Genomic DNA, 24,892 nt, shown 5'->3' with positions numbered 1-24,892 from the left:
GGGTGAAAAACTGGTGATTCCTTGGTGAGGGGAGAACAGCTACAGCTGAGATCTTTTGCAGGATCGGTCAGGAAGCATTTCTCAGTTAGCGGGTACAACCCACACTCAAATAGAAAAAAAGATAAAAACTCACATATGAAAGAAATGAGATTAGCTCAGCAGTTCTGTCTGCATCTAGGCATGCATGAATTATAAATGCTTTGCTTTTATGAGTGCTGGTGAAACTCCAACAATCAATATGCTTTAGATATCCTTATCTGTGTGCCCTTTAGATACGCTGTACCTGAACTATATGCTGCTGATGACATGGTGAGGGCCACCAGCTTACGTGACTTTCAGACAGAATTAAATGAAGGATATCGGTCTGTCGAAGCTATTAGCTGCACCACCAAAACAGAGCCTCCATATTCAACAGCAGTTTATCCTATGTACTGTCAGCACGCTGCTCTTCAGAGCACGGGTCTTTATGTACCCAAAATGGCCGTGTTGACACGGAATAAGGAGTTGACGGCTGACTTGAGGAACAACGGCGCCATTTTCAGAAGTACAAAAATTGGTTTGGGGGGGAAAGCCCAAGCGGGATGTGGGGACGAAGGACCCCTGGGAGGTCTTCATGCTCAGTGTATGAGGGATGCTCGCTGATTCTTGAGTGGGAGGGAATCAGAAATCATGGGATACGTAATGGAGTGTTCTGGAAGTGGGCATGGCTGGCTGGAGGGAACGCTGAGCAGCAGGAGCCTGCAGGGAAACGCTTTATTGCAGACCACACATATACTTCTGAAATTTTCAGGGGAAAGCCATTGTTTCTGTGTTCTGTGTAGCAGATGCTTCTGGCTGACTTTCTTTAGAGATGTAATAGCCATCTTTAGATATCTGAAGGGCTGTCACGTTTTGCTCTGGTCAGCAACCTTTTTCAGCTGTGGGCCAGTCCACCATCCCTCAGATCATGTGGTGGGCCAGACTATATTCTGGAAAAAGAAGAAGAACAAATTCCCATTTCCCACAAATAACCCAGCGATGCATTTTAAATAAAAGCACACATTTTACTCATGTAAAAACACCAGGCAGGACCCACAAATAACCCAGAGATGCATTTTACATAAAAGGACACATTCTACCCTAAACGGCCTCGGCCCAGTATACCCGAAGGAGCGTCTCCACCCCCATCGTTCTGCCTGGACACTGAGGTCCAGTGCCAATGGCCTTCTGGTGGTTCCCTCACTGCAAGAAGCCAAGTTACAGGGAACCAGGCAGAGGGCCTTCTCGGTAGTGGCGCCCTCCCTGTGGAACGCCCTCCCATCAGATGTCAAGGAGATAAACAACTATCTGACATTTAGAAGACATCTGAAGGCAGCCCTGCTTAGGGAAGTTTTTAATGTGTGACATTTTAATGCATTTTTAATCTTTGTTGGAAGCCGCCCAGAGTGGCTAGGGAAACTCAGCCAGATGGGTGGGGTACAAATAAAAAATTATTATTATTATTATTATTACTCATGTAAAAACACGCTGATTCCCGGACCGTCTGTGGGCCGGATTGAGAAGGTGATTGGGCCTAATTTTGAATAAAAAAAAGTTACTTTTTTTTTAAAAAAAAGAAGGCGATTGGGCTGCATCCGGCCCACGGGTCTTAGGTTGCCTACGCATGAGGGTCGGACCCAAACCGATGGATTCAAGTTCGAAGAAAGCAGATTCCAGCTTAACATCAGGAAGAACTTTCTGACAGTAAGAGCTGTTAGACAGTGGAATTGTCTCTCTCTGAAGGTGGTGGACTCTCCTTCCTTGGACGTTTTTAAGCAGAGGTTGGACGGCCACCTGTCATGGATACTGTAGTTGTAATTCCGGCATTGCCCTCGGGTCCCTTCCAACTCTACAATTCTAGGGTTCCATTCTATGATTCTGTAGCTGGTTTGATCCAGCAGGACTGCTCTTCTGTGCTTGAATGTCTGCACCAAATCTTTTCCGCATGAGATCAGCTGCCAAGTAGTTTCTTGTCCACAGTTCAACCTTAATGGTTTGGGGTTTTTCTTTTTTACTTTCTCAGCCGAACGTTTCAGATTGTGATCTGAATTAATACGCACACTTGAAGTATCCAATTTGGTTTTCTTGGCTTCATGTTGATTACAGGACAGGTGGTGGCGACTTTGAAGCTGACGCAGAGGAGTCTAAATTTAGTAGCTTTGGGAGATGTGGTTAAACGTCGCTGTTGAGAATTAATAACGCTCTCCATTTAAATAATGCTTTCAGAGCAGCCTCGCACACATTATTTGAGTGTGAATGGCAAAGATACTTCAAAAGCTGCAATTATCACTGGTGTTTTGTGCCTCGGATGGAAGACATCAATTTCTGAGCTTTAATTTCTCAGGCGTCTTTTGAATAACTCTTCTTTACGTAGCTATTATATATATATATATATAGTGTCTACATTGGTTCATTTTCGAAGGCTATGATATATGAAGGCAGTGCGATTGTGCCAGAGCATGAAAGAATCGTCCCCGTCTGATTCGTCATGAGAAGTTGGCTGCTTAATTGGGTTCTGCCTTTAATATGTGCAGATGATGGATTTGTAAGACGACTCTTCCTTCCCCTTTATAGCACTGTGAAAAACACTAAATCTTGCATAGCTCACCAGCCTCTCTGGAATTTATTTTTTTTGCTTTGTGCCCAGAAGACTTCCAACAAGGGGTGCGGGTCTGTGAGGGTGATGGACTAGGGCGTCTTTGGCGCAACCATGGGCCTTGCTAAAAGTAAGGATTTGCAGGCAGCGCTGGGATTTCAGCAAAGTGTGAAATGGCCTTCCTCTGCCATTCCCTGCAAGATGTGGTGCAAGATTAGTTGGGAGGGACCGGTGGGGTGGGGAAGGAACTGCTGGTCTGAGTCTGCTCCCCCCACCAAGCAGTAAATGTAACTTTTAAAATTTTTATTGAATTTTACAAGAAAAGAAAGAGGAACAATACATAACACTGTAAACACATTTATATACATGTTTTCCAAAATGCAAACTAAAAAAAGACAAAAGAAAATAAAAAATACTTTTCATAACCAATAATATTACCAAATTCATGCTTCAAACCTTACAATATATAAATCCTAGTTAAAATAATATAAAAGTCTTCCACCACATTCACTGCACATCTCTTAGTTATCTTGCTCGCCTTTACATCCGTTCTTCAATCATTTCCTTTCCTTAGTTTCTTTCATAATCAGTCAAATCTTTATGTTCTCCATATTCTCCACAAGGTTAGTCTAAGCACAACCAAACTTTCGCATTTGAGCCCTGCTTGTTTAAATATTTATTTAAGCGTTCCCATTGATTCTGAAATATAGTTTTGGATTTATGCCTTATTAAATCCGTCAATTTTGCTAACTCCAGGTACTCACATAGTTTACTTAGCCATTCCCCTTTCATTGGGAAATGTATCTTTGTTTGCAGACGGCGTTCGAAATTCGCCAGGCACCAGCCGTATTTTGCACCTGGCTGGTGGCCACTTGCGACCAAGGGAAGACGCCCGGGCACTAGGGTGGCACCTGGTGTCTCCAACATCTGGAGGTTCATGCCTGCGGATCCTTGGATTGGGGCTGTTTTCACGCACAGTCAGAATGAATTTTGTGAACCAAATTCATTCCCCCCCAAGGATCTTTATTGAAATTTAACATATATACATAATAACCAAAATTCCCAATGATTCCCTCACATAAAATATAATATATAAATTACAACAGCTGCATAATTATACGCTTAATTATAAAAATCCAGCCCACCCTCTAATTCCCTCCACAGCAATTCAACTTCTTTATATTTCTTTCTACCTTCCCCCCCTTGCATTCTATAATAAATTATTTTTGTTAAATTATGATCTCCCCCTCTTTCTTTATTGGTTATTGCTTACATTATTTATTCTAAGCCTATTGGCATGTTATTTTAAGAACAATATTTTGACATATAATCTTGGAAATGCTTCCACTCCATTCTTAACTTTTGATTTGATTGATATCTTATAATTGAAGTTAATTTTGCCAATTCTATATACTCACTTAATTTACAAATCCACTCTTCCTTTGTTGGTGTGGAATTTCAGGAACCAAATCCATATTGAAAAATGCAACTTTTGAGCTTTCTGCCCCCAAAATGGCAACTAGACATTCTGTTTTGGTGACTGTAACCCTGGTTTAAGGAGCTGTTTGGCACATAGTTTGTATATCTGAGTTTCTAACACTGCTTGCAGAAGGTCTTAGGGCCGATCCTCGTATCTGCACTTTAAGAAAGATTGGGTTAACAGGTTTTATTACAAAAGAATTTCAAAAACAGACAGGAAAGAGAAGTTGCTGAGTTGCAACTTATTACCAAACTTAAAACCATGGAGAGACCTGGTCTGAATAGAGACACTGGATTCTTATCTCATCATACATGATAAATATAAATATCCATTTAATAAATATAAATATAAATATAAATATAAATATAAATATAAATATATATTTTTAGCCATCTCACCCCTTGCTTTTTCCTGTAAGACCTATTGCAGTCGTTAAGAGTCGTCAACAGGCTCATCACAGCTATCTGCCAATCACCCATTCCCACCACCCTTCTGAGTAACACCCCTCTCCACCCTCTCACTATATAGAAGGGTCTGGTGACTTCTGTTTCAGTGTATCTGAAGAAGTGTGCATGCACACGAAAGCTCATACCAAGAACTAACTTAGTTGGTCTCCAAGGTGCTACTGGAAGGCTTTTTTTTATTTTGTTTCGACTACGGCAGACCAACACGGCCACCTTCCTTTAACTAGGTGATGGCTTAGAAAGAGATCCATTCACATCAAAGGAGAGAAGTACAGTGGTACCTCAGCTTAAGTACTTAATTCGTTCTGGAGGTCCGTTCTTAACCTGAAGCACCACTTTAGCTAGTGGGGCCTCCTGCTGCCGCCGCACCGCCGGAGCACGATTTCTGTTCTCATCCTGAAGCAAAGTTCTTAACCCAAGGTATTATTTCTGGGTTAGCGGAGTCTGTAACCTGAAGCATCTGTAACCTGAAGCATATGTAACCTGAGGTACCACTGTATATTAATGATCATTATTCATGTAAGCATAGCCAACCTGCAAGTCCAAAGTCAATACTTGATTTTCATAGACCTGGCACCACAGCACCTTCAGACACCCAATAGCACCTGCCAAGGCCCCAAAAATTGTTAAATTTTTGCTTTTGTGTGCATGTGGGGGAGCAAGGGCAGGTTGCTTCTTCTTCTTCTTCTTCTTCTTCTTCTTCTTCTTCTTCTTCTTCTTCCTCTTCCTCTTCCTCTTCCTCCTCCTCCTCCTCCTCCTCCTCCTCCTCCTCCTTGTTTTGTTTGGGAGAGAGGTTCTGAGAATCATCACTATATTTCTTCCGTGAACTGAATATTTTTGTGATTCCCACAACAGTTTCTGGCGTTTCCAAGCATGTCTCTGGTCCGGAAAAAGGTGGCCAACCCTTGAGATGGGGGGTGATAACCTGTTATCCTGTTAATAACCGCCATTCCCCCCCCCCCCATTTTTAAGTTCCTTACTCCCTTGCGGTTCTGAGACTGCATGCAATTGCTGGCATGGTTCACCTTTCATCATTAGACGATGTCGGCTATTTAATGAGCATTCAGTCCAATTGTTCGTGGGGAGGTTTCCAGTGCCTCCACCCTCCCTCACTGTCCTTAAAAGTGAAAATCCAATCTTTTTGGGGAAGTGGATTTGTTGTCCAACTCCCCATCCCCAAATCCACTGCTCCACCTGAATTTTGTGGTCTCTGATTGAATCCCACCCAAAAAGTGTGGCAGTCCGGAAGCTCCCCATGTCACAAGCATAGCTATGAACCGTCCCTTATTTGGCGGGAAACTCCCTCATCCCTGCGCCGTGTCCCGCTGCTGTCCCTTATTGATGATGTCCCTTAAATTTCCCGGGTTTCAAAGGAAGCAGGTCCTCTTCCTCCCTGCCGGCCGGCCAGGGAGGAGGGAGGCTCCAACTGTGTTGCTTGGCTGCGTTGCTCACCCAATAAGGAGTCTAAGAACAACTGGGGGGTGGAGCTTGCATGTCTTGTGCCGATCAAATCGGCCACGTTGCCTGGGCACTCGCTTTTGCTCAGCGCTTCCCAGCGGAGAGGTGACGGTGGTTTGCCTTGCTGCATCCCCTTTGCCAGGTTGCTGCGCTGTGGGAACCACCGCTTGAGGCTTCGTTTGGCTGCTAGCTGGGCTTTCTGCCTTTGGCTCGGAGGGGCTCAGAAGTGGAACCTCCCTGTGCTCTGAAAATCCCTTATTTTGGCTGCTGGTCCCTTATTTTCGAGGCTGCTGGTCCCTTATTTTCAAATCTGTAAGTTGACAGCTATGGTCACAAGTGATGTATTTTATTGACAAACACGACAGCGCGTTTTAAAATGCAGCCGAGGAGAACTCGCCAGAAACTTTTCAAGCAGCTCCGCTTCTCTTTCTCCCCTTTCCCCAATCCACCTGTGCCTTCAGCTGTCAGTTTTCGTTTTTCTCTGGTGTGAGATCACGCTGGGGGAATGTCTAAGGTGGCCGGCAGCCAGGGGCGTGAATAGCAGGAGAGGGAGAAAGTTGGTGTCTGAAACATCCACCTGCATCGCGGAGATTGCTGGAGAATGCTTCCATTTGCCAGGGAGAGAACTTTGCCCTGTGAACAAATTCCTTTCTGCGGGGATTTCCTAATAGAAAAATGTTCCGGGTGCTGAGAATCAATTAAGGTGCCGCTCATTTAAAATGCCTCCTGCGCCGGTAAATCGGGAATTGACAACTCCGAGCTTGGAATCCTGTAGGATGCCAGCTTGGGTGAAGTACACAGAGGCACGCATAGGTTTTTGGTACTGTGTTTTAGGATTTTGCAAGGGGTGTGTGTGTGTGTATAAGATTTTGCATGGGTTTGGAGAAAGAGACCAGGGAGAAAACTTCTGACATAACGCTAGAACTTTTGGACACCCAACGAAGCTGATTGTTGGAAGGTTCAGCACAGAGAAAGGAAAGGACTTCTTCCTGCAGCACGTAGTTCAACTGTGGAACTCACTGCCACAAGAAGTAACGGTTGGCTTTAGAAGAGGGTTAGACAAGTTCATGGGGGATAGTGATATCGATGGCTACTAGTCATGCTCTCCATGTCCTGCCCATGTCATGCTTGCGGGGTCCCCACAGCCATCCGGTTGGCCACAGTGAGAACAGAAAGTTAGGTGGGCATTGGCCTGATCCAACAGGCCTCTTCTTCCCATCTTGTAACCATCCAAAATACATTTTCGTTATGTGAATAAATGCAGCACAGCTTACATAAGTAGCACACACCTGATTCTTTTATTAAAGACAGTTTCTATCTCCCCCCCCCATCAGCCTTGGATATGTAACAACAACAACAACAACAACAACAACAACAACAACAACAACAAATTAATAAATAAATAATTTATTTATAAAATTACAATAAAAACATAATACAGAAAAAAAACATTTAAAATACAGGTTAAAATGCAATTTAAAATGCAGCCTCATTTTAAAAGTAGCCCATAGATCGAAACCATAAGGGGAGGGAAACATAAGGGTAGTAGTAGTAATAATAATAATAATAATAATAATAATAATAATAATAATAATAATAATACTTATACCCCGTCCATCTGGCCAGGCCTCCCCAGCCACTCTGGGCATCCCAACAGAATTTTAAAAACACAGTAAAACATCAAACATTAAAAACTTCCCCAAACAGGGCTGCTTTCAGATGGCTTCTAAACATCAGGTAGTTGTTTATTTCCTTGACATCTGATGGGAAGGCGTTCCACAGGGCAGGTGCCACCACCGAGAAGGCTCTCTGCCTGGTTCCCTGTAACCTCGCATTTCGCAGTGAGGGAACACACACAAACACACAGAATCAGTTTCACGGCATCACATAACGCAGGGAAGGAATTTGGAACCCTGGTGTTAGAATGCAGCGTTCCGACAACCATAAAGGTAAAGGGACCCCTGACCATTAGGTCCAGTCGTGGCCGACTCTGGGGTTGCGGCGCTCATCTTGCTTTATTGGCCAAGGGAGCCGACGTACAGCTTCCGGGTCATGTGGCCAGCATGACTAAGCTGCTTCTGGCGAACCAGAGCAGCGCACGGAAACGCCGTTTACCTTCCCACCGGAGCGGCACCTATTTATCTACTTGCACTTTGACGTGCTTTTGAACTGCTAGGTTGGCAGGAGCAGGGACTGAGCAACGGGAGCTCACCCCGTCGTGGGGATTCGAACCGCTGACCTTTTGATCGGCAAGTCCTAGGCTCTGTGGTTTAACCCACAGCGCCGCCCACGTCCTTCCGACAACCATGGCGTTCATTAAATTGAAGCAAGTTTTTGACCTTATGGCAGCGGAGGCTTTTATGCCCTGATGCTTGGGGAAAACATCTGCAAGCATGAGCCGAACTGTTGCTGGGTGAGAGGTAAGCAAACACCGACATTCTCCCTAGATGTTTTCCTCTCTCCCGCCTCCTTCACACACCGCCCCCCCGGCCATGTTCTGCAGAGGCAAAGCAAATTATGCAAAATAAACCGGGCTGCTTTGCATATATGATTTGAGATTGCTGTGTTTGTGTGACCTTGGGGCACACTCTGAATGCTTTCCTGGTTCCCGTTTTGGTGGGAGCGGCGGTTTTCAGATTTCTCCTCATCGTGCCGAGAACCCTTCCTAAGTGATAATATATAATAATTTATTATTTGTACCCCACACATCTGGCTGGGCTTCCCCAGTCACTCTGGGCGGCTTCCAACAAAGATTAAAAATACCTTAAAATGTCACACATTAAAAACTTCCCTGAACAGGGCTTCGTCCTCTGCCGGGTGATGGAAGCACTGAATGACCTATGATCTGTGGGCTATTATGCCGAAACTTAAGTCCCGGTATTTATTTAAGTATTTATGCAGTGACTCCAGCTTCCTTGGGGTTCTTCCCCAGGTAATGCAGTAATCTACAGAAGGTGCCAGATAGTTAGCAAGTCTGTCTTACCATAACGTAAAAGGTGGCGCTGTGGTCTAAACCACTGAGCCTCTTGGGCTTGCCGATTAGAAGGTCGGCAGTTCAAATCCCCGCAACAGGGTGAGCTCCCATTGCTCTGTCCCAGCTCCTGCCAACCTAGCAGTTTGAAAGCAAACTAGTGCAAGTAGATAAATAGGTACCGCTCCGGCGGGAAGGTAAACGGTGTTTCCATGCGCTCTGGCTTCTGTCACGGTGTCCCGTTGTGCCAGAAGCAGTTTAGTCCTGCTGGCCACATGACCCGGAAAGCTGTCTGTGGACAAACGCCGGCTCCCTCGGCCTGAAAGCGAGTTGAGGGCCGCAACCCCGTAGTCGCCTTTGACTGGACTTAACTGTCCAGGGGTCCTTTACCTTTTGCCTTTTACTTTACCATACCCATCAACATCCGAGTGATCCAAATTGGGATGCTCAGGTTTTTTTTTGGGTCCCATGAGAGCCAGCAGACTCACCAGAGCGCTGGAACAAAAAAACATTCTGGGATTCAGTCAGAAGCCAGGAATGGCTTCTGTAGTTCCAGGATATCCCACTTAAATTGGGACGGTTGAGCAGTATGTCTTAACACCTTCTTGCTCACCTTTCTCTAGGTTGAGGTCCTCTCCAACCATATTAGGAACTCATACACACACACACACAATATATATATATATATATATATATATATATATATATATATATATACACACATATATATATATAAATGTTTATTAAAATTTTACAAAACGTACATCACATATAACAAAACAAAAACAAATCAACAGACAAAAAATAACAAGAAAAAGAAGAAAAAGAAAGAAAATTCCACTTTTAAATTTCAAAATTCCACATCCCTCTTTCCTGACCTCCTCACATCTCCCTTTTTTGTATTCCTCTTTACTCCGTCAGATTCAGCAAATTCTAACCCATTTCTAACCTCGTTTATAATTATGTAGTTCCACTTATTATGTCTCTAATTTCCCTTATCTTGATCCTTTACTCCACCTCATATACTTTGACATAATATTATTCTAGTCATACCCCCTCCTTATTAAAATTCTTCTTTTCATAACTCTTTTAACTATGTCCCAAATGCCATGTTACCTTCACATCCCACATCATACACACACACACAATATAGTTCAAAGACAGGAAGAAACACTATGAACAGAACAAGAAGAATAAAGACAGAGTATGAATGCTTCACCTATAGGATTATAAATCATTTAATGCGTTAATGCGAATTGAAATCGTTAAAATAGTAGCTGTGGTATAAGGGTTTGTTTTTCTGACTGGTGTGTAATTGGAATAAGATTTTGGAACGCAGAAATTATGTAAATAATCAAACTCTAGCATGCGGGTGGCCGCATAAATTGTATAATTTGGCATTTGAAAGATTGGCATTATTAATTGTATTATAATTTGGTATGGGCATAATGAGGCTTTTATTGGATTATTGCAGTGCTTTTTTTCCTGGAGGTACGCATACCCCTAAACATTTTGTGAATCTAAGTTTGACCTCATTGAGGGGCAGTATTTCAATATGAGTAGGAAAATGAGAGTACACCAAAACATATTTTTTTTAGGAAAAAAGCACCGGATTATTGTAATTGAAAATTAATAAAAATTATTATTGGGGGAAAGGAACTCAGATATATAAGTCTCTCCATTAATTCATTTAATCCTCTTTTAAAGCCATCCAAGTTGGCAGCCGTCGCTGCCTGCTGTGGCAGCGAGTTCCATAGTTTAACTAAGTGCTGTGTGAAGAAGTACTGTATTTTTCATTCCATAAGATGCACTTTTCTTCCTAAAAAGTAAGGGGAAATGTCTCTGCGTCTTATGGAGCGAATGCGTGGTCCCTGGAGCCGAATTGCCCAGGGGGAAAAAGCAAATCATGCTCTTTTTTTTGGAAAGAGGGAAGTGGGTGTTGAAACAAAGCCGCTGATCGCAAGCGATCGGGAAGGGAGGTAAGGGACGCTAGCGATAAAGGAGGCTGCCTGGGAAGGGGGAGGTAAAGACAGCAAACAAGCAATGAGGAGAGAAATTAGAAGAAAAGGAGGAGCAAAAAACTGCTCCAGCTAAGGAAAAGACACTAAGGCAAACAAGAAGGAAGGAAGTCTTGAAAGGAAGCAGTTGATCAGCAAGCGATCGGGAGGGAGATAAGGGACGCTAGCGATAAAGGAGGCTGCCTGGGAGGGGGGAGGTAAAAGCCCATGGATCCTCAGGATTTTTACATTGGGTCACCCCAAATTCACCATCAGATCACATAGCATGTCCATGGCTACAGCTTGCACCAAAAAAATCACGCATCCACTGTTTCGTGGGGCCGCAATGGCGCAAAAACGTGGTTACAAAGCACGGATCCACATGGATTGTCAGGATTTTTGCATTGGGCTACCCCAAACTCACCTTCAAATCACCATAGCATGAACCACAAAAATCATACATCCACTGTTTCGTTCAGAATCTTTTTTTTCTTGTTTTCCTCCTCTAAAAACTAGGTGTGCCTTATGGTCAGGTGCGTCTTATGGAGCGAAAAATATGGTACTTTCTTTTATTTACATACATTTCAGGCCAAGCACAGCTGAGGTTTGTTGGGTCTCCGAACTGGGGTGAAAAGCCCCCTCTGTTGACTCCTTCCATCTTTGCCAGCTGCACTGCCAGTTTTTCATCTGGCATCCCTAGCCCTGCCATCATCGGCAACTTTTCTCACTTTTGCATGTGGCTAAAAATAGTTGGAGCCACTTGCTTTCTAACCGCTGCCTGACCTGTGGCAATTTAGCAGGGGGAAGCTTTTCCTACTGAGTCGATAACTGGAAAAGCTTTGACTTCCTCAACTCTTGCTTGCTGCAGAGATCTTTCAAAGGCACAGGAAGCGGCGACTCCTGGTTGGAAAGCTGGGGTCACGAGATCGAATCCATCAGTTTGGTTGAATTTTAACTAAACAATTCTAATTGGATTTTGAATAAATATGCAATTATTCGTGACTGCTTCAAATGCCATTGTGATATTATCTTCCTTAGCGGTCGTGCACACCGCTTTCTGAATAATGCTTTTTATAGGGGAGGGGGCACTGGGGGCAAGTTTTGGAAAAAGTTTGGGAACTAGTGATCCACCCCAGAATGAACTTAATTCATGGTCAATTCAGCCGATGATTACAAGAACTATTTTCAGGTGTAGTTCAGAGATTTGTTTTGAATGAATACAGTGAACTTTGTTCTGCTGCTGAACTGGTTCTCATTCCAAGCATGGTCCAAATTTTATTTTAGCCTCAAATCCAGTGCTCATAAGGCAGCGGAATACAGTGGTACCTCGGTTCTCAAACGTCTCTGTTGACAAATGTTTTGGAACCCAAACACTGAAAACCTGGAAGTAAATGCTTCCGTTTTTGAATGTGTGTTTTTCAATTTTCTCAATTGAATTGAGGCTTCCATATTGAGTTTTTGGTTTCCAAATGTTTCGGAACTCGAATGGTCTTCCAGAACGGATTACGTTCGAGAACCGAGGTACCACTGTAGCAGAATATCGTATTTTTCTGTGTATAAGACGAGATTTTTTTGTTTAAAAATTCTGTTAAAAATTGGGGGTCGTCTTATACATTGATAGTGCATAGGGGGGATGTGTGATTGGTTGCTGCTGTGAGCCAGAGATTGTCTTTTTTTTATATAAGATTTTTATTAAGATTTTTACATTACAAAAAATAAAACAAACAAAAAAAGGAAAAAGGAAAAATACAGAATAAAAATTGTTAAAAACAATCAATCTTTCCATCACATTTTTTTTCATTTACTTGTTTCTTGGACCTCATCATACCTCTCTTTTTTGTATTCCAATTCAGTTTATTAGCTCAGCAATTTGTTTCCCTCTTTATTCTACCCAAATCTTTATTCTTAAATTGTTGTGATCTTGAAGTTTTACTTTTATAAACCCATTTTTTTATATTCTTTTAACCCAATACAGCTAGAAACCTCTTAATTTTAATCCAACATTATTCTAAAGTTCATTAATTTTACAATGTCTCTGTAAATAATCTTTAAATTTCTTCCAATCTTCTTCCACTGACTCTTCCCCCTGATCTTGGATCCTCCCGGTCATTTCCGCTAATTCCATATAGTCCATCACCTTCATCTGCCATTCTTCCAGGGTGGGTAGATCTTGTGTCTTCCAATATTTTGCGATAAGTATTCTTGCTGCTGTTGTGGCATGCATAAAGAAAGTTCTGTCCTTCTTTAACACCGATTGGTCAACTATGCCCAGAAGAAAGGCCTCTGGTTTCTTCAAGAAGGTATATTTAAATACCTTTTTCAGTTCATTATATATCGTCTCCCAGAAAGCCTTAATCCTTGGGCACGTCCACCAAAGGTGAAAGAATGTGCCTTCATTTTCTTTACATTTCCAACATTTATTATTGTGCAACTGATAAATTTTTGCAAGCTTGACCGGGGTCATGTACCACCTATAAATCATTTTCATAATATTCTCTCTTAAGGCATTACATGCCGTGAATTTCATACCTGTGGTCCACAACTGTTCCCAGTCAGCAAACATTATGTCATGTCCAACATCTTGTGCCCATTTAATCATAGCAGATTTAACCGTTTCATCCTGAGTATTCCATTTCAACAGCAAGTTATACATCTTTGACAAATTCTTAATTTTGGGTTCTAGCAGTTCTGTTTCTAATTTTGATTTTTCCACCTGGAAGCCAATTTTCTTGTCCAGATTATATGCCTCCATTATCTGATAATAATGGAGCCAATCTCGCACTTTATTCTTTAGTTTCTCAAAACTCTGCAATTTTAATCTATCTCCATCTTGTTCCAAAATTTCCCAATATTTCGGCCATTTAGCCTCCATATTGAGCTTTTTCTGAGCTTTCGCTTCCATCGGTGACAGCCACCTTGGGGTTTTATTTTCCAATAGATCTTTGTACCTTATCCAAACATTAAACAATGCTTTCCTAACAATATGGTTTTTAAATGCTTTATGCGCTTTGACCTTATCATACCACAGATATGCATGCCATCCAAATACATTATTAAAACCTTCCAAATCCCAAATGTCTGTGTTTTCAAGAAGTAGCCATTCTTTCAACCAGCAGAAAGCTGCTGATTCATAATAAAGTTTAAGGTCTGGCAGGGCAAATCTGCCTCTTTCCTTTGCATCCGTTAATATTTTAAATTTTATTCTAGGCTTCTTGCCCTGCCAAACAAATCTTGAAATATCTCTCTGCCACTTCTTGAAACAATCCATCTTGTCCACAATTTGCAATGCCTGAAACAAAAACAGCATTCTCGGCAATACATTCATTTTTATAGCTGCGATATGGCCCAGCAAAGAAAGTTTCAAATTTGACCATATTTCTAGATCTTTTTTCACTTCGCCCCAGCATTTTTCATAGTTATCTTTAAATAAATTCCCATTTTTTGCTGCCATATTGATCCCCAGGTATTTAACTTTCTTGACCACTGTTAAACCTGTCATATTCTGAAACCTCTCTCTCTCGGTTTGTGTTAAGTTTTTCTCTAAAACCTTGGTTTTTTACTTGTTCAGTTTAAACCCAGCGACCTGACCTAATTCTTGAATCAGTTCTAAAACCCTTTTAGCACTAGATTCTGGCTCCTGTAAAGTCAATACTAAGTTATCTGCAAATGCTCTCAGTTTGTACTGTCTATCTCCCACCTGTATACCTTTAACCAACTGGTCCCTTCTGATCATGTTCAGCAAAACCTCCAGAACCGATATAAAAAGCAATGGGGAAATTGGGCAACCTTGTCGTGTCCCTTTTTCTATTTTAAATTCTTCCGTCACCACATTGTTCACAATTAATTTTGCCTTTTGTTCTGAATATATTGCACTTATACTATTTTCAAAACCTTGGCCTACCCCCATACCCTGTAGGTTTTTTTTCATAAAAGTCCAAGAAATATTGTCAAAGGCTTTCTCCGCATCCACAAATATCAAAACTGCCTTAGTATTTATATTCTCTTGCAATTTCTCTATAATTTTAATTATATTTCTCACATTATCAGAGAGATGTCTTCCTGGGAGAAAACCTGCTTGGTCTTTATGTATCTTCCACCAACACTTTTTTTAGTCTTTTTGCTAAAATGTCTGCAAAAATTTTATAATCCACATTAAGCAGCGATATGGGACGGTAGTTCTTGAGCTGAGTCTTTTCAGTCTCTGTTTTCGGTACAAGTGTGATATATGCTTCCTTCCACGACTCTGGTGCCACTCTCCCCTGCATTATCTCATTGCAGACTTCTTTCAAAGGTTGCACTAGCCATTCCTTCAAAGATCTGTAATATCTAGAAGTCAGTCCATCCGGTCCTGGAGATTTACCCAATTGCATATTCTGGATGGCACCTTCTATCTCCTGTTCGGTTATTTTATCACTCAACATTAATTTGTTTTCTTGAGAGATTTTTTGTAGTCCATTTTTCTTCAAAAATTGGTCTAAATCAATTTCTCTCTGTGGCCCTTGTGTATATAGTTGTTTAAAATACCTCTGGAAGCAATTTCTGATCTCAGCTGGGTTCTGTATATTCCTTCCTTCAACTTCTAAGTTTGTAATTGTGTTTTGTTTTTGTCTTTTTTTTCATTTGCCAAGCCAAGAGTTTCCCACACTTGTTAGCTGACTCAAATGTCTTTTGTCTCATTTGTTTAATTTTCCATTCAATCTCTTGATTCATCATTTTCATGAGTTCCACTTGGTATAACTTTATTTCTCTCAAAATCTCCTGCGACTTGGGTTTAACTCTCAATTTTTTTCTGCCTTCCTTTATTTTCTCCAAAATTTTTCCCCTCTTCTCATTCTGGGTTCTCTTTTTTAGTGCATTCTGTTGTATCAAGAACCCTCTCATAACCGCCTTACTAGCATCCCAGATTACTCTTTTTTCCACATCAGTATTCATATTTATCTCAAAGTAGTCTCTCAAGGTTTTTTGGGCCTTCTTTAAAACTTCTTCATCTCTAAACAAGGTGTCATTCATCCTCCATCTGAAGGAGCCAGTTAATATTAATTTCATCTCCATCTTAACAGCATTATGGTCGGAGCAGGTTTTAGGGCAGATTTCCACTTTCTTAATCTTTGGTGCCATTCCTCTAGTTACCCATATTTGGTCAATTCTAGTCCATGTCATTTTGGCTTCAGAAAAGAAGGTTCCCTCCTTAGCCAAGGGGTTCTTTATTCTCCAAATGTCCACTAGATCCAAGTTGTCTGTCATCTCAAAAAAGGTCTTCGGTAGTCTACCATCCTTGGTGACTACCTGTTTTTGTGCTTTATCCATATGTGTAGATACCACTCCATTCATGTCTCCCAGCAAAACGACATTGTAATCCATATAGTCCATCAGGGTCTCATGCAACCTTTTAAAAAATTCAGATTTCCCCTCATTTGGAGCATAAACACCTACTATCAAGAATTTCTCTCCCTGTATTTGAATATCGACTGCCACAATTCTTCCTTGGTCATCTTTAAATATAAATTTCGGTTGCAATCTTTCTTTTGCATATATGACAACTCCTCTTTTTTTCACTTTGTCCGATGAAATAAACTCCTGACCAAGTCTTTTGTTAACCAATAATTTCCTGTGTAATCTTGTTATATGGGTTTCTTGTAGACAAATCAAATCCAATTGCTCCTTTTTTAATAAATGAAACACAGATCTCCTCTTCTGAGGGGAGTTTAGACCATTACAATTCCAACTTAGTAGTTGCAGAGCCATGATGTAGGTACTATGCTTCTCCTCCAACTGCACCCAGTGCCTGTTCCTGTTCTGTTGGTGGTATCACCTTCTTCAACCGCTCTTTTAATTCAGGACGGAGATCTGGTATATCCAAGGTTTCGCTTACAAGTGTTCTTAGCTCTCCTTCAGCTTTCTTCTGCAAGTCTTCTCCGTGGTCTCTCCAAAATTTTGTTTTGTCGTCCTCTGATTTTATTCTTATCTTCTTGCCTTTATAACTGAAAGACAGACCTTGAGGGAATTCCCACCTAAAGAGGATTCTGTTACTTCTCAGCAGTGCAGTCAAGTCTTTATAATTGGACCTAAGGTCCAGAAGATGTTTTGGAATATCCTTGAATAACTCCACTCTTGACTGATGTATTACCAAGGTTTTCTGAAAGTGCAGACTCAAAATTTTATCTCTCTCCTCTTTTGTTCGAAGGGTAATCAGACAGTCTCTTACTTTGTTCTTTCTCCCTCCTTTCCCAAGTCTGAAAACACTCACTATCTTGAAACTGTCTTTCTCTAAATCTGGATTCCAAAAGTCTGCAAATTGCTTTGTAAGGAATTCAATCAAATTATTTTTCTCCAATTCAGGGACCGCTCTGACCCTTAAATTTGTCTGTTTCTCTCTCAGTTCAATCATAGAAAGAGTTGATTTGTGATCCTGTAGTTGTCTATGTATTGGTGGTATCTTCTCTTCTACCACAGTGGCTGTGTAGGTTGCAATTTCTTTTGCCTCATCAGCTGTCTTTCGTATTGAAGATGATTCCTGAACTAATCTCTGGATAGTCTCAGTATTAGTATTTACTTTCTGACCCAAATTATTGATACTTGTGGTGTTTTGATTAATACTTGTGGTGTTCTGATCGATTTTATTCGATGCCTCGGCAAGTTGTCTACTTATTTTGTCCAAAGACTCATTTATTTTACTCAGAGCCTGAGCCAAGGCATCAGCAGCAGCCATACCTTTAGGTTTAGATTGTGCCATCCCGAAGCATATTTAACCCGAGGTATGACTGTACCTACCTATGTACATATTTAACCCGAGGTATGACTGTACATAGGGGACGCGGGTGGCACTGTGGGTTAAACCACAGAGCCTAAGACATGCCGATCAGAAGGTCGGCTGTTCGAATCCCTGCAACAGGGTGAGCTCCCGTTGCACGGCCAACCTAGCAGTTCGAAAGCATGTCAAAGTTCAAGTAGATAAATAGGTACCACTCTGACGGGAAGGTAAACGGCGTTTCCGTGCCCTGCTCTGGTTCACCAGAAGTGGCATGACCCGGAAGCTGTACGCCGGCTCCCTCGGCCAGTAAAGCGAGATGAGCGCTGCAACGCCAGAGTCAACCATGACTGGACCTAATGGTCAGGGGTCCCTTTACCTTTATGACTGTACATGGAAAAATACGGTATACCCGCCTCTGCCTGATTTCCGTGAGCCTCAATTGACCGTGTCCAAACCCCGTGTTTCTTTTGATCCTAGTTGTAGCTGTCGTCTTTGAAGATGTCCAATAATGGCCTAGAAGCAGAAGACAAGCCCCCGGCTCCTCCAATGAGGAACACCAGCACGATGATAGGCAGCGGGAACAAAGAGGCGGGACCCTTGAACCACGGCTCCAAACCTTTGCCTCCTAATCCGGAAGAGAAGAAGAAGAGGGACCGCTTTTACCGCTCCATCTTACCGGGAGACAAAAGTACGCTGGCCTCGTTTTCTGCCTTTTGCTCGCTCGCTCACTCATTGATTTCATTTGAGAATTGCTCCACGTGAAACCGCTGCACTTCCAAGAGGAGGTTTTTAAGCAGAGGTTGGGTGACTGCGATTCCCTGCATTGCCAGGTGTTGGACTAGAGACCTTTGGGTTCCCCTCCAACCCCACCTTTCTAGGATTCTGTGTTTCTGGAGTCTCGGAATTGCAGAATTGGAAGGGACCCCAAGGATCATCTAGTCCAGTCATGTCCAACAGGTACTAAAAAAAACTCCACAACTTAAATATCTGAAGGAGCGTCTCCACCCCCATCGTTCTACCTGGACACTGAGGTCCAGCGCCGAGGGCCTTCTGGCGGTTCCCTCACTGCGAGAAGCCAAGTTACAGGGAACCAGGCAGAGGGCCTTCTCGGTGGTGGCGCCCGCCCTGTGGAACACCCTCCCATCAGATGTCAAAGAGAAGAACAACTACCAGACTTTTAGAAGACATCTGAAGGCAGGCCTGTTTAGGGAAGCTTTTAATGTTTGATGCATTACTGTATTTTAATATTTTGTTGGAGGCCGCCCAGAGTGGCTGGGGAAGCCCAGCCAGATGTGCGGGGTATAAATAATAATAATAATAATAATAATAATAATAATAATAATAATAATCACTGCCAGTCTTTTTACAACAATGGGTAGATCAATGCCAGCTTTTTTATACTGTGAATAGATTGCAGTCTGTTGAGAGTTGGCTGTCCCTGATCTAGTCCAATGCTGGACTAATCCAAGCCCTTTGGATCGTTTGACAGAGCCATGTCTCAAGGCACCTCTGTTGCCCCTTGCAATCCTGGTTTCACACCCTTCTTTTTCTGGCAGGGCTCTTTCTGTGACAGGCCAAAGCTCAACAGGTGAAGCTTCGACACCGCTGCATCTCAATGCTGGGAAATGCCTAACCTGTTGAATGTCTATCAGCCACATTGCCTTTTAAAAAGCAAACTCTTCTAACGGCAGGAGATGTGGCTTCTGCAAGTCAGATCAGGGAAACTCATTGCTGTTTCTTCAGTCGTGAAGAAATCAAACAAACCCTCTGCATATTTTTAGCAGCAAGTCAAGATTGTTTACTCTTGGGCTTAAGTTGCAATCTTGAGCTAGAATTCTAATTGAGGCTAGAATCCTCAAGACACGTCCTTGGGTGGATTTTTTTTTTTTTAAGCGAGAGAATTTGCGGCTTGAGTAAATATGTTTTGGATCTGACATATTTACTCAGACGTAAGCAGCGACTTTGAGAGAGGCCAGAAAGGGAGACCAGGACATTAATAAAGTCTTTCTGAAGGAATTGCTTCCTGTGAGGCACACCCAAAGTGATTTTTGATATATGTATAAAACAGTTAAATATATAACATCTTGCTTATTGGAAAACAATTTTAAAAAATAGATATTTTTTTTAAGCAACTGCACAGACACAAAATCAGTATTCAGTCGTACCTTGGAAGTCAAACAGCTTAGTTCCCAAACATTTTGGCTCCCGAACATCGCAAACCTGGAAGTGGCTATTGTGGTTTGCCAACTATTTTGTGAAGCTGAAAGTTTGACGGGGCTTCCATGGCTTCTGATTGGCTGCAAGAGCTTCCTGCAGCCAATCAGAAGCCGCACTTTGGTTTCCGAACGTTTTGGAAGTCGAACGGACATCCGGAACGGATTCCGTTCAGCTTCCAAGATGCGACTGTAGTTCCAAGTTAGATGCCAGTGGGGATAAGGGTTTTAGAAGGCTTGTTGAAAGAGGAATGCCTTTAACAGGGGCTGAAAAGCTGATAGAGAAGGCATCCCCTCTGATACTAATAGGAGAGAGATCTTGATAGACCTTCTTGATAGAATGGTAGCCATGGAGTGCACTCCCGCAAAACACAGCAATCGGTTGGATATGTGGGAATATTTTGCCCCTCCCAAGCTATGTAGGGCTTCGTACATCGAAAACGTACCTTGTACAGTATTTCCTTACTATTTCTTTATTAAATTAATATGCTGCCCTTTATCCGACGATCGTGGTGCGCTTCACAGTATAAAAATGCAGAAATACATAACAAGCAAAATAATACCCCCCTCCCCACACATTTAAAAGGCAATAGATTATTTAACTAGCCCAAGCCCTGGAGAAGAGAAATATTTTTGCCCGGCACCCAAAGTTATATAATGATGGCGCCCATGTTGCCAGCCTCTGGACCTTTCCTGGGGGAGGCACACAAAGAAGGGCCACAGATGATGGTCGCAGGGGCCGGGTCGGTTCATATGGGGAGAGACGGTCCTTGAGGTATTTTGGTCCTGAGCCGTTTAAGGATTTATAGGTCAAAACCAGCATTTTGAATCATGTCTGGAAACCAATTGGCTGCCAGTTTAGTCGAGCCAGGATTAGTGCTCAACTGTCTTGTCCCAGTGAGTGGCCTGGCGGCCGAATTTTGCACCAGACTGTCTTCAGGGGCTGCCCCGAGTATAATGCATTGCAGTAGTCTAACCAAGAGGTTAAGGGACATGGGTGGCCCTGTGGGTTAAACCACAGAGCCTAGGACTTGCCGACCAGAAGGTCGGTGGTTCAAATCCCTGCGGCGGGGTGAGCTCCCGTTGCTTGGTCCCTGCTGCTACCAACCTAGCAGTTCGAAAGCACACCAGTGCAAGTAGATCATTAGGTACCACTCCGGCGGGAAGGTAAACGGCGTTTCCATGCGCTGCTCTGGTTCGCCAGAAGCGGCTTAGTCATGCTGGCCACATGACCCGGAAGCTGTACGCCGGCTCCCTCAGCCAGTAAAGCAAGATGAGCGCCGCAACCCCAGAGTCGGCCACGACTGGATCTAATGGTCAGGGGTCCCTTTACCTTTACTTTAACCAAGAGGTTGCCAGAGCATAGACAGCAGTTGTTAGGCTATCCCTGTCCAAATAGCGGAACAGCTGGGCCACTGTGACCAAGCGATAGCTGAGGGTCCAGAAGTACCCCTAAACTACGTACCCCCTCCTCCAGAGGGAGTGTAATCTAACCCAGCTCGGCCCCCTACCCACAAATACCTTCGGCCCCCTATATTTGGCATCCCAGCATGCCATGATCTTCTGCACAACAACCTGGTGGAAATCTCTGGTTTTTGGCTAACCTTCTACCAGTTTGGGGGAAGATTAACCTGTTAGAGAAGGGAGATGCCCGCTTTTAAGAATCCTGGTTGTAAAAGTTTTAAAGTTCTGGCCTTGCTTTTAAAGGCCCCGTCGAAAATTCCCACAAACGCTATCAAAAGGGATTAGATTGCAAATCCGGGTTCAGCGGGCCTTAAAATTGCTAATCCCCGAAAGCTCCTGCCTCACGCTGCTCTGTACAGTGTTTTAGCATTGCGGGGGGGGGGGGGGGAGAGAGAGAAAAGGGAAAAAAAGGATTATAGCGTTAATATTTTAATGCGTTCAGACTCAGACCGCCAAAGCTCTTCGGATTTTGGACAGCGAAAACCATCTGTTGCTCGTATGCTCTTGTAATCCACCCCCATCCCATAACAATGTACGGGCCAGTGGTATTTAACAGGGTTTGAAGGTAATTAATGTAGTTCTCCGTAGCTGCAGTCGTGTGTTTTGCTTTTAAACTGCTTATGCAAGGACACAGAAAGAGTTAATGGCATTAGTAGAGAACCTTCCACGCTGGGCTAATTTAGGGGGGCTCTCTAAAGTGGGCAGCCCAGTGCCCCTAGTTAGCATAGGTTTCTGCATTTTAACGGCTTTAGGATAGCGTTAAAATACCATGTGAAAATTAAGAGCTAACTCCGAAAGGTTCTTTAAAAAATTGTGTTCTAATATTCATGTTTTTTACTGAAAGAATTACCATTTAAAAGAAATAGAGTGGTATGAAGAAAAAAGGGGGGGAAATGAGGGGGGGGAGAACAAAGATGTGTAAAAGAAAGGGGGGACGAGAATCTTCAAAAATGCAATGTAATATACTCCCATAATACATTCTTACATAAATTGATATAGGGTTATTATTGATATAGGGTTATTATTATCCTAATGCATATATAAACGTTAATAGCCTACGACATTCCAAATGTTATCATATATATCCAAACAAAGTATATCTGTAAGCAGACCATTCATAAGTTGCAAGTATACCCCAGATGGGTGGGGTATAAATAAAAAAATATTATTATTGTTGTTGTTGTTGTTGTTGTTGTTGTTGTTGTTGTTGTTGTTGTTATGCCAATCCATTGATTCAAGGTTTTCATATTCTTCCAATTCGTCAATATCACTCTTAATAATAATAATAATAATAACAATAATAATAAAAATAAAATTTATTTATACCCCGCCCTCCCCAGCCAAGACCGGGCTCAGGGCGGCTAACACCAGGTAAAAACAATTGATTAAAATACAACTTAAAAACAAGATTAAGTACAACATTAAAATGCAGCCTTATTTTAGTAGACACTCAAATCAAAAACTTTTTGGGGATGAAAACGTCAAATCTTCCCCAAGGCCAACTATCCAGACTGGTCCTACGTGGGCCAGAAAAAAACCAGGGAAGTCCACATCACAGAAGGAGAAAGGAAAATGGTCACCATCAGGGCACGTAGAATTTTCGGTGTCCTGTTGTTAGTTTCCATACTGCAGGTATATCATTCGAAAGAATATTCTCTGCTGAGAGATTTAACTTTTTCTGCACAGTCAGAGTTATACAGTTCAGCACTTCCTCCTAAAACTTCTTAAGTATATAACTCTAAAATGTTATTAAGAGTTTCCTTCCTCTCCCCTAGCCGCCTCCATGCTTGACAGCTGCATGTCACACACAGCCCACAAGAGCAACCTTTCCATGTTCTTGGGTTTCTAGCTGAGGAAGAGCCATACCAGTTGGATTTCTGCCTGCCCACAAAACTTGGGGGATTTAAAAAAAAAATCAGTCTCAGCCCTACCCTCTTGTTTAGGAGACCGTAGTAGCTATTAGCTCACTAATGCCCCATCTGCATTATGCATTCAAAGGACTTCATTAGCACTTTCTACAGTCACGGTTCCCCCCCGAAGCATCCTGGGAACCGTAGTTTGCTAAGTGCAAGTGCTCTTGAGGTTTAGCAGGTCCGTGTGGCTAAAGTCAAATAACCTGCTCCTAAACTGCTTAGGGCAGGAATAGGGAACCTGGTGCCCTGCAGATGTTGCAGAGCCCAACTTCCATCGTCCCCAGCCAGGCTGGCAAATGCCCAGGGATTATGGGAGTTGTAGTTCAGCAGCCTGCAGCTGATCGTCAACATGAGCTCTCTGGTCTGTGCTGAGAAAGACCTGGGAGTGGGGGCTTATTCCATCTTGTGCGCCAATCCTCTTATCAATATGACAGCTTCTTTCCCCATGGCTCAGAGCTTTCCAAACCAGGGTGGATTTGATTTAAATCACTAGTCAGTAAGACTTGATTTGCAGCAAGTATAAACTATCTTGTCTGTCCATATAAATTGACAGTAACAGTGCTGGCTAACGTAGTTCCTTCTCTTTTGGGGATGGTTTTTTTCTTCCCCTTCAAACAGCCAACAAGAAGAAGGAGAAAGAGCGCCCTGAGATCTCACTCCCTTCCGACTTTGAGCACACGATTCACGTTGGGTTTGATGCTGTCACAGGCGAATTCACGGTAAGGAGAACGGGGGACAGTTCGGGTGAGGGGCGGCAGCGAGAGATATGAATGGAAATGGTGGATGGTTCTTACCTGCTTTGCGGATGGATATAAACTGCAGGCCATCCGTGATCTGTTTAGTAACTGAAGGTTGGGGTATTTATTTTCTCTCTACCCAGTGATTCATTCATGGGCCTCACCGTGGTGTCTACCCCTCGCTCTTTTATCCTCGCAACAACCCTGCGTTTTAGGGCTGGGCGATACCTGGTTTTCAGGACTGCAATATTATCACCAGCGATATACTGATAACATCACGATGTCTGAAATAAGGATACAGCTTTGTAGACATCAGCTGATTTTTGCATAGCGCACACACACAGAGCGTGATTCGCGATATATTGCCATGTTCAAGCTCAAAAACCTCCCCCCTAAATAAATTCACACTTGACTCAAATTTTGGTTTTGGTTTTTGGCAGAATTTAGGCCACAACTTTATTGATTACAGAAAGTGAGTGGTTGCATAGGCTCTGGTTCGACTAGCTCCCTGCCATGCAGGTAGCGCTGACCCAGGGTTCCGGCACAGGTCAGCCAAGGGTGAACACCTGGATAAGTGGAAAGCCAGGTACAGGCTATCTCTGCCACCCAAATGTCCCCCTGGACTCAGGCACGGGCACAACCCCCTCACAGGGGTTGACCAAACCATCAAGCCCCTGGATTCCTTTAACGGAATACCCTTCACATAGGGATGGCGAGAGCTTTCTCCCATCCCTATCACCCGAACCACTGCCTATCCGCAACCTTTCAATTTGTGACGATTTGCTACGTGGCAGGCGAAACCCAAATGGCAACAGCCCATCAGCCAAGTG

At 42.8% G+C, this 24,892-nt stretch overlaps 1 protein-coding gene across 3 annotated transcripts in view; it reads left to right on the top strand.

The window, feature by feature from the left end:
* PAK1 (p21 (RAC1) activated kinase 1) overlaps positions 1-24,892 on the top strand; it is a 111,353-nt gene that overhangs the window by 50,367 nt on the left and 36,094 nt on the right. For 2 of the 3 annotated variants that reach the window (XM_053385445.1, XM_053385444.1), the window contains exons 2-3: positions 18,213-18,423; positions 23,944-24,044. In XM_053385445.1, coding sequence (XP_053241420.1) covers positions 18,234-18,423; positions 23,944-24,044 — 291 coding nt within the window. In that variant the 5' untranslated portion in view covers positions 18,213-18,233. The remainder of the gene's footprint in view (positions 1-18,212; positions 18,424-23,943; positions 24,045-24,892) is intronic. The other variant, XM_053385446.1, reaches the window with a different exon arrangement.

The sequence above is a fragment of the Podarcis raffonei genome, chromosome 4, assembly GCF_027172205.1.
Source record: "Podarcis raffonei isolate rPodRaf1 chromosome 4, rPodRaf1.pri, whole genome shotgun sequence".
Taxonomy (NCBI): domain Eukaryota; kingdom Metazoa; phylum Chordata; class Lepidosauria; order Squamata; family Lacertidae; genus Podarcis; species Podarcis raffonei.
This window is presented reverse-complemented; position numbering and strand designations above follow the sequence as displayed.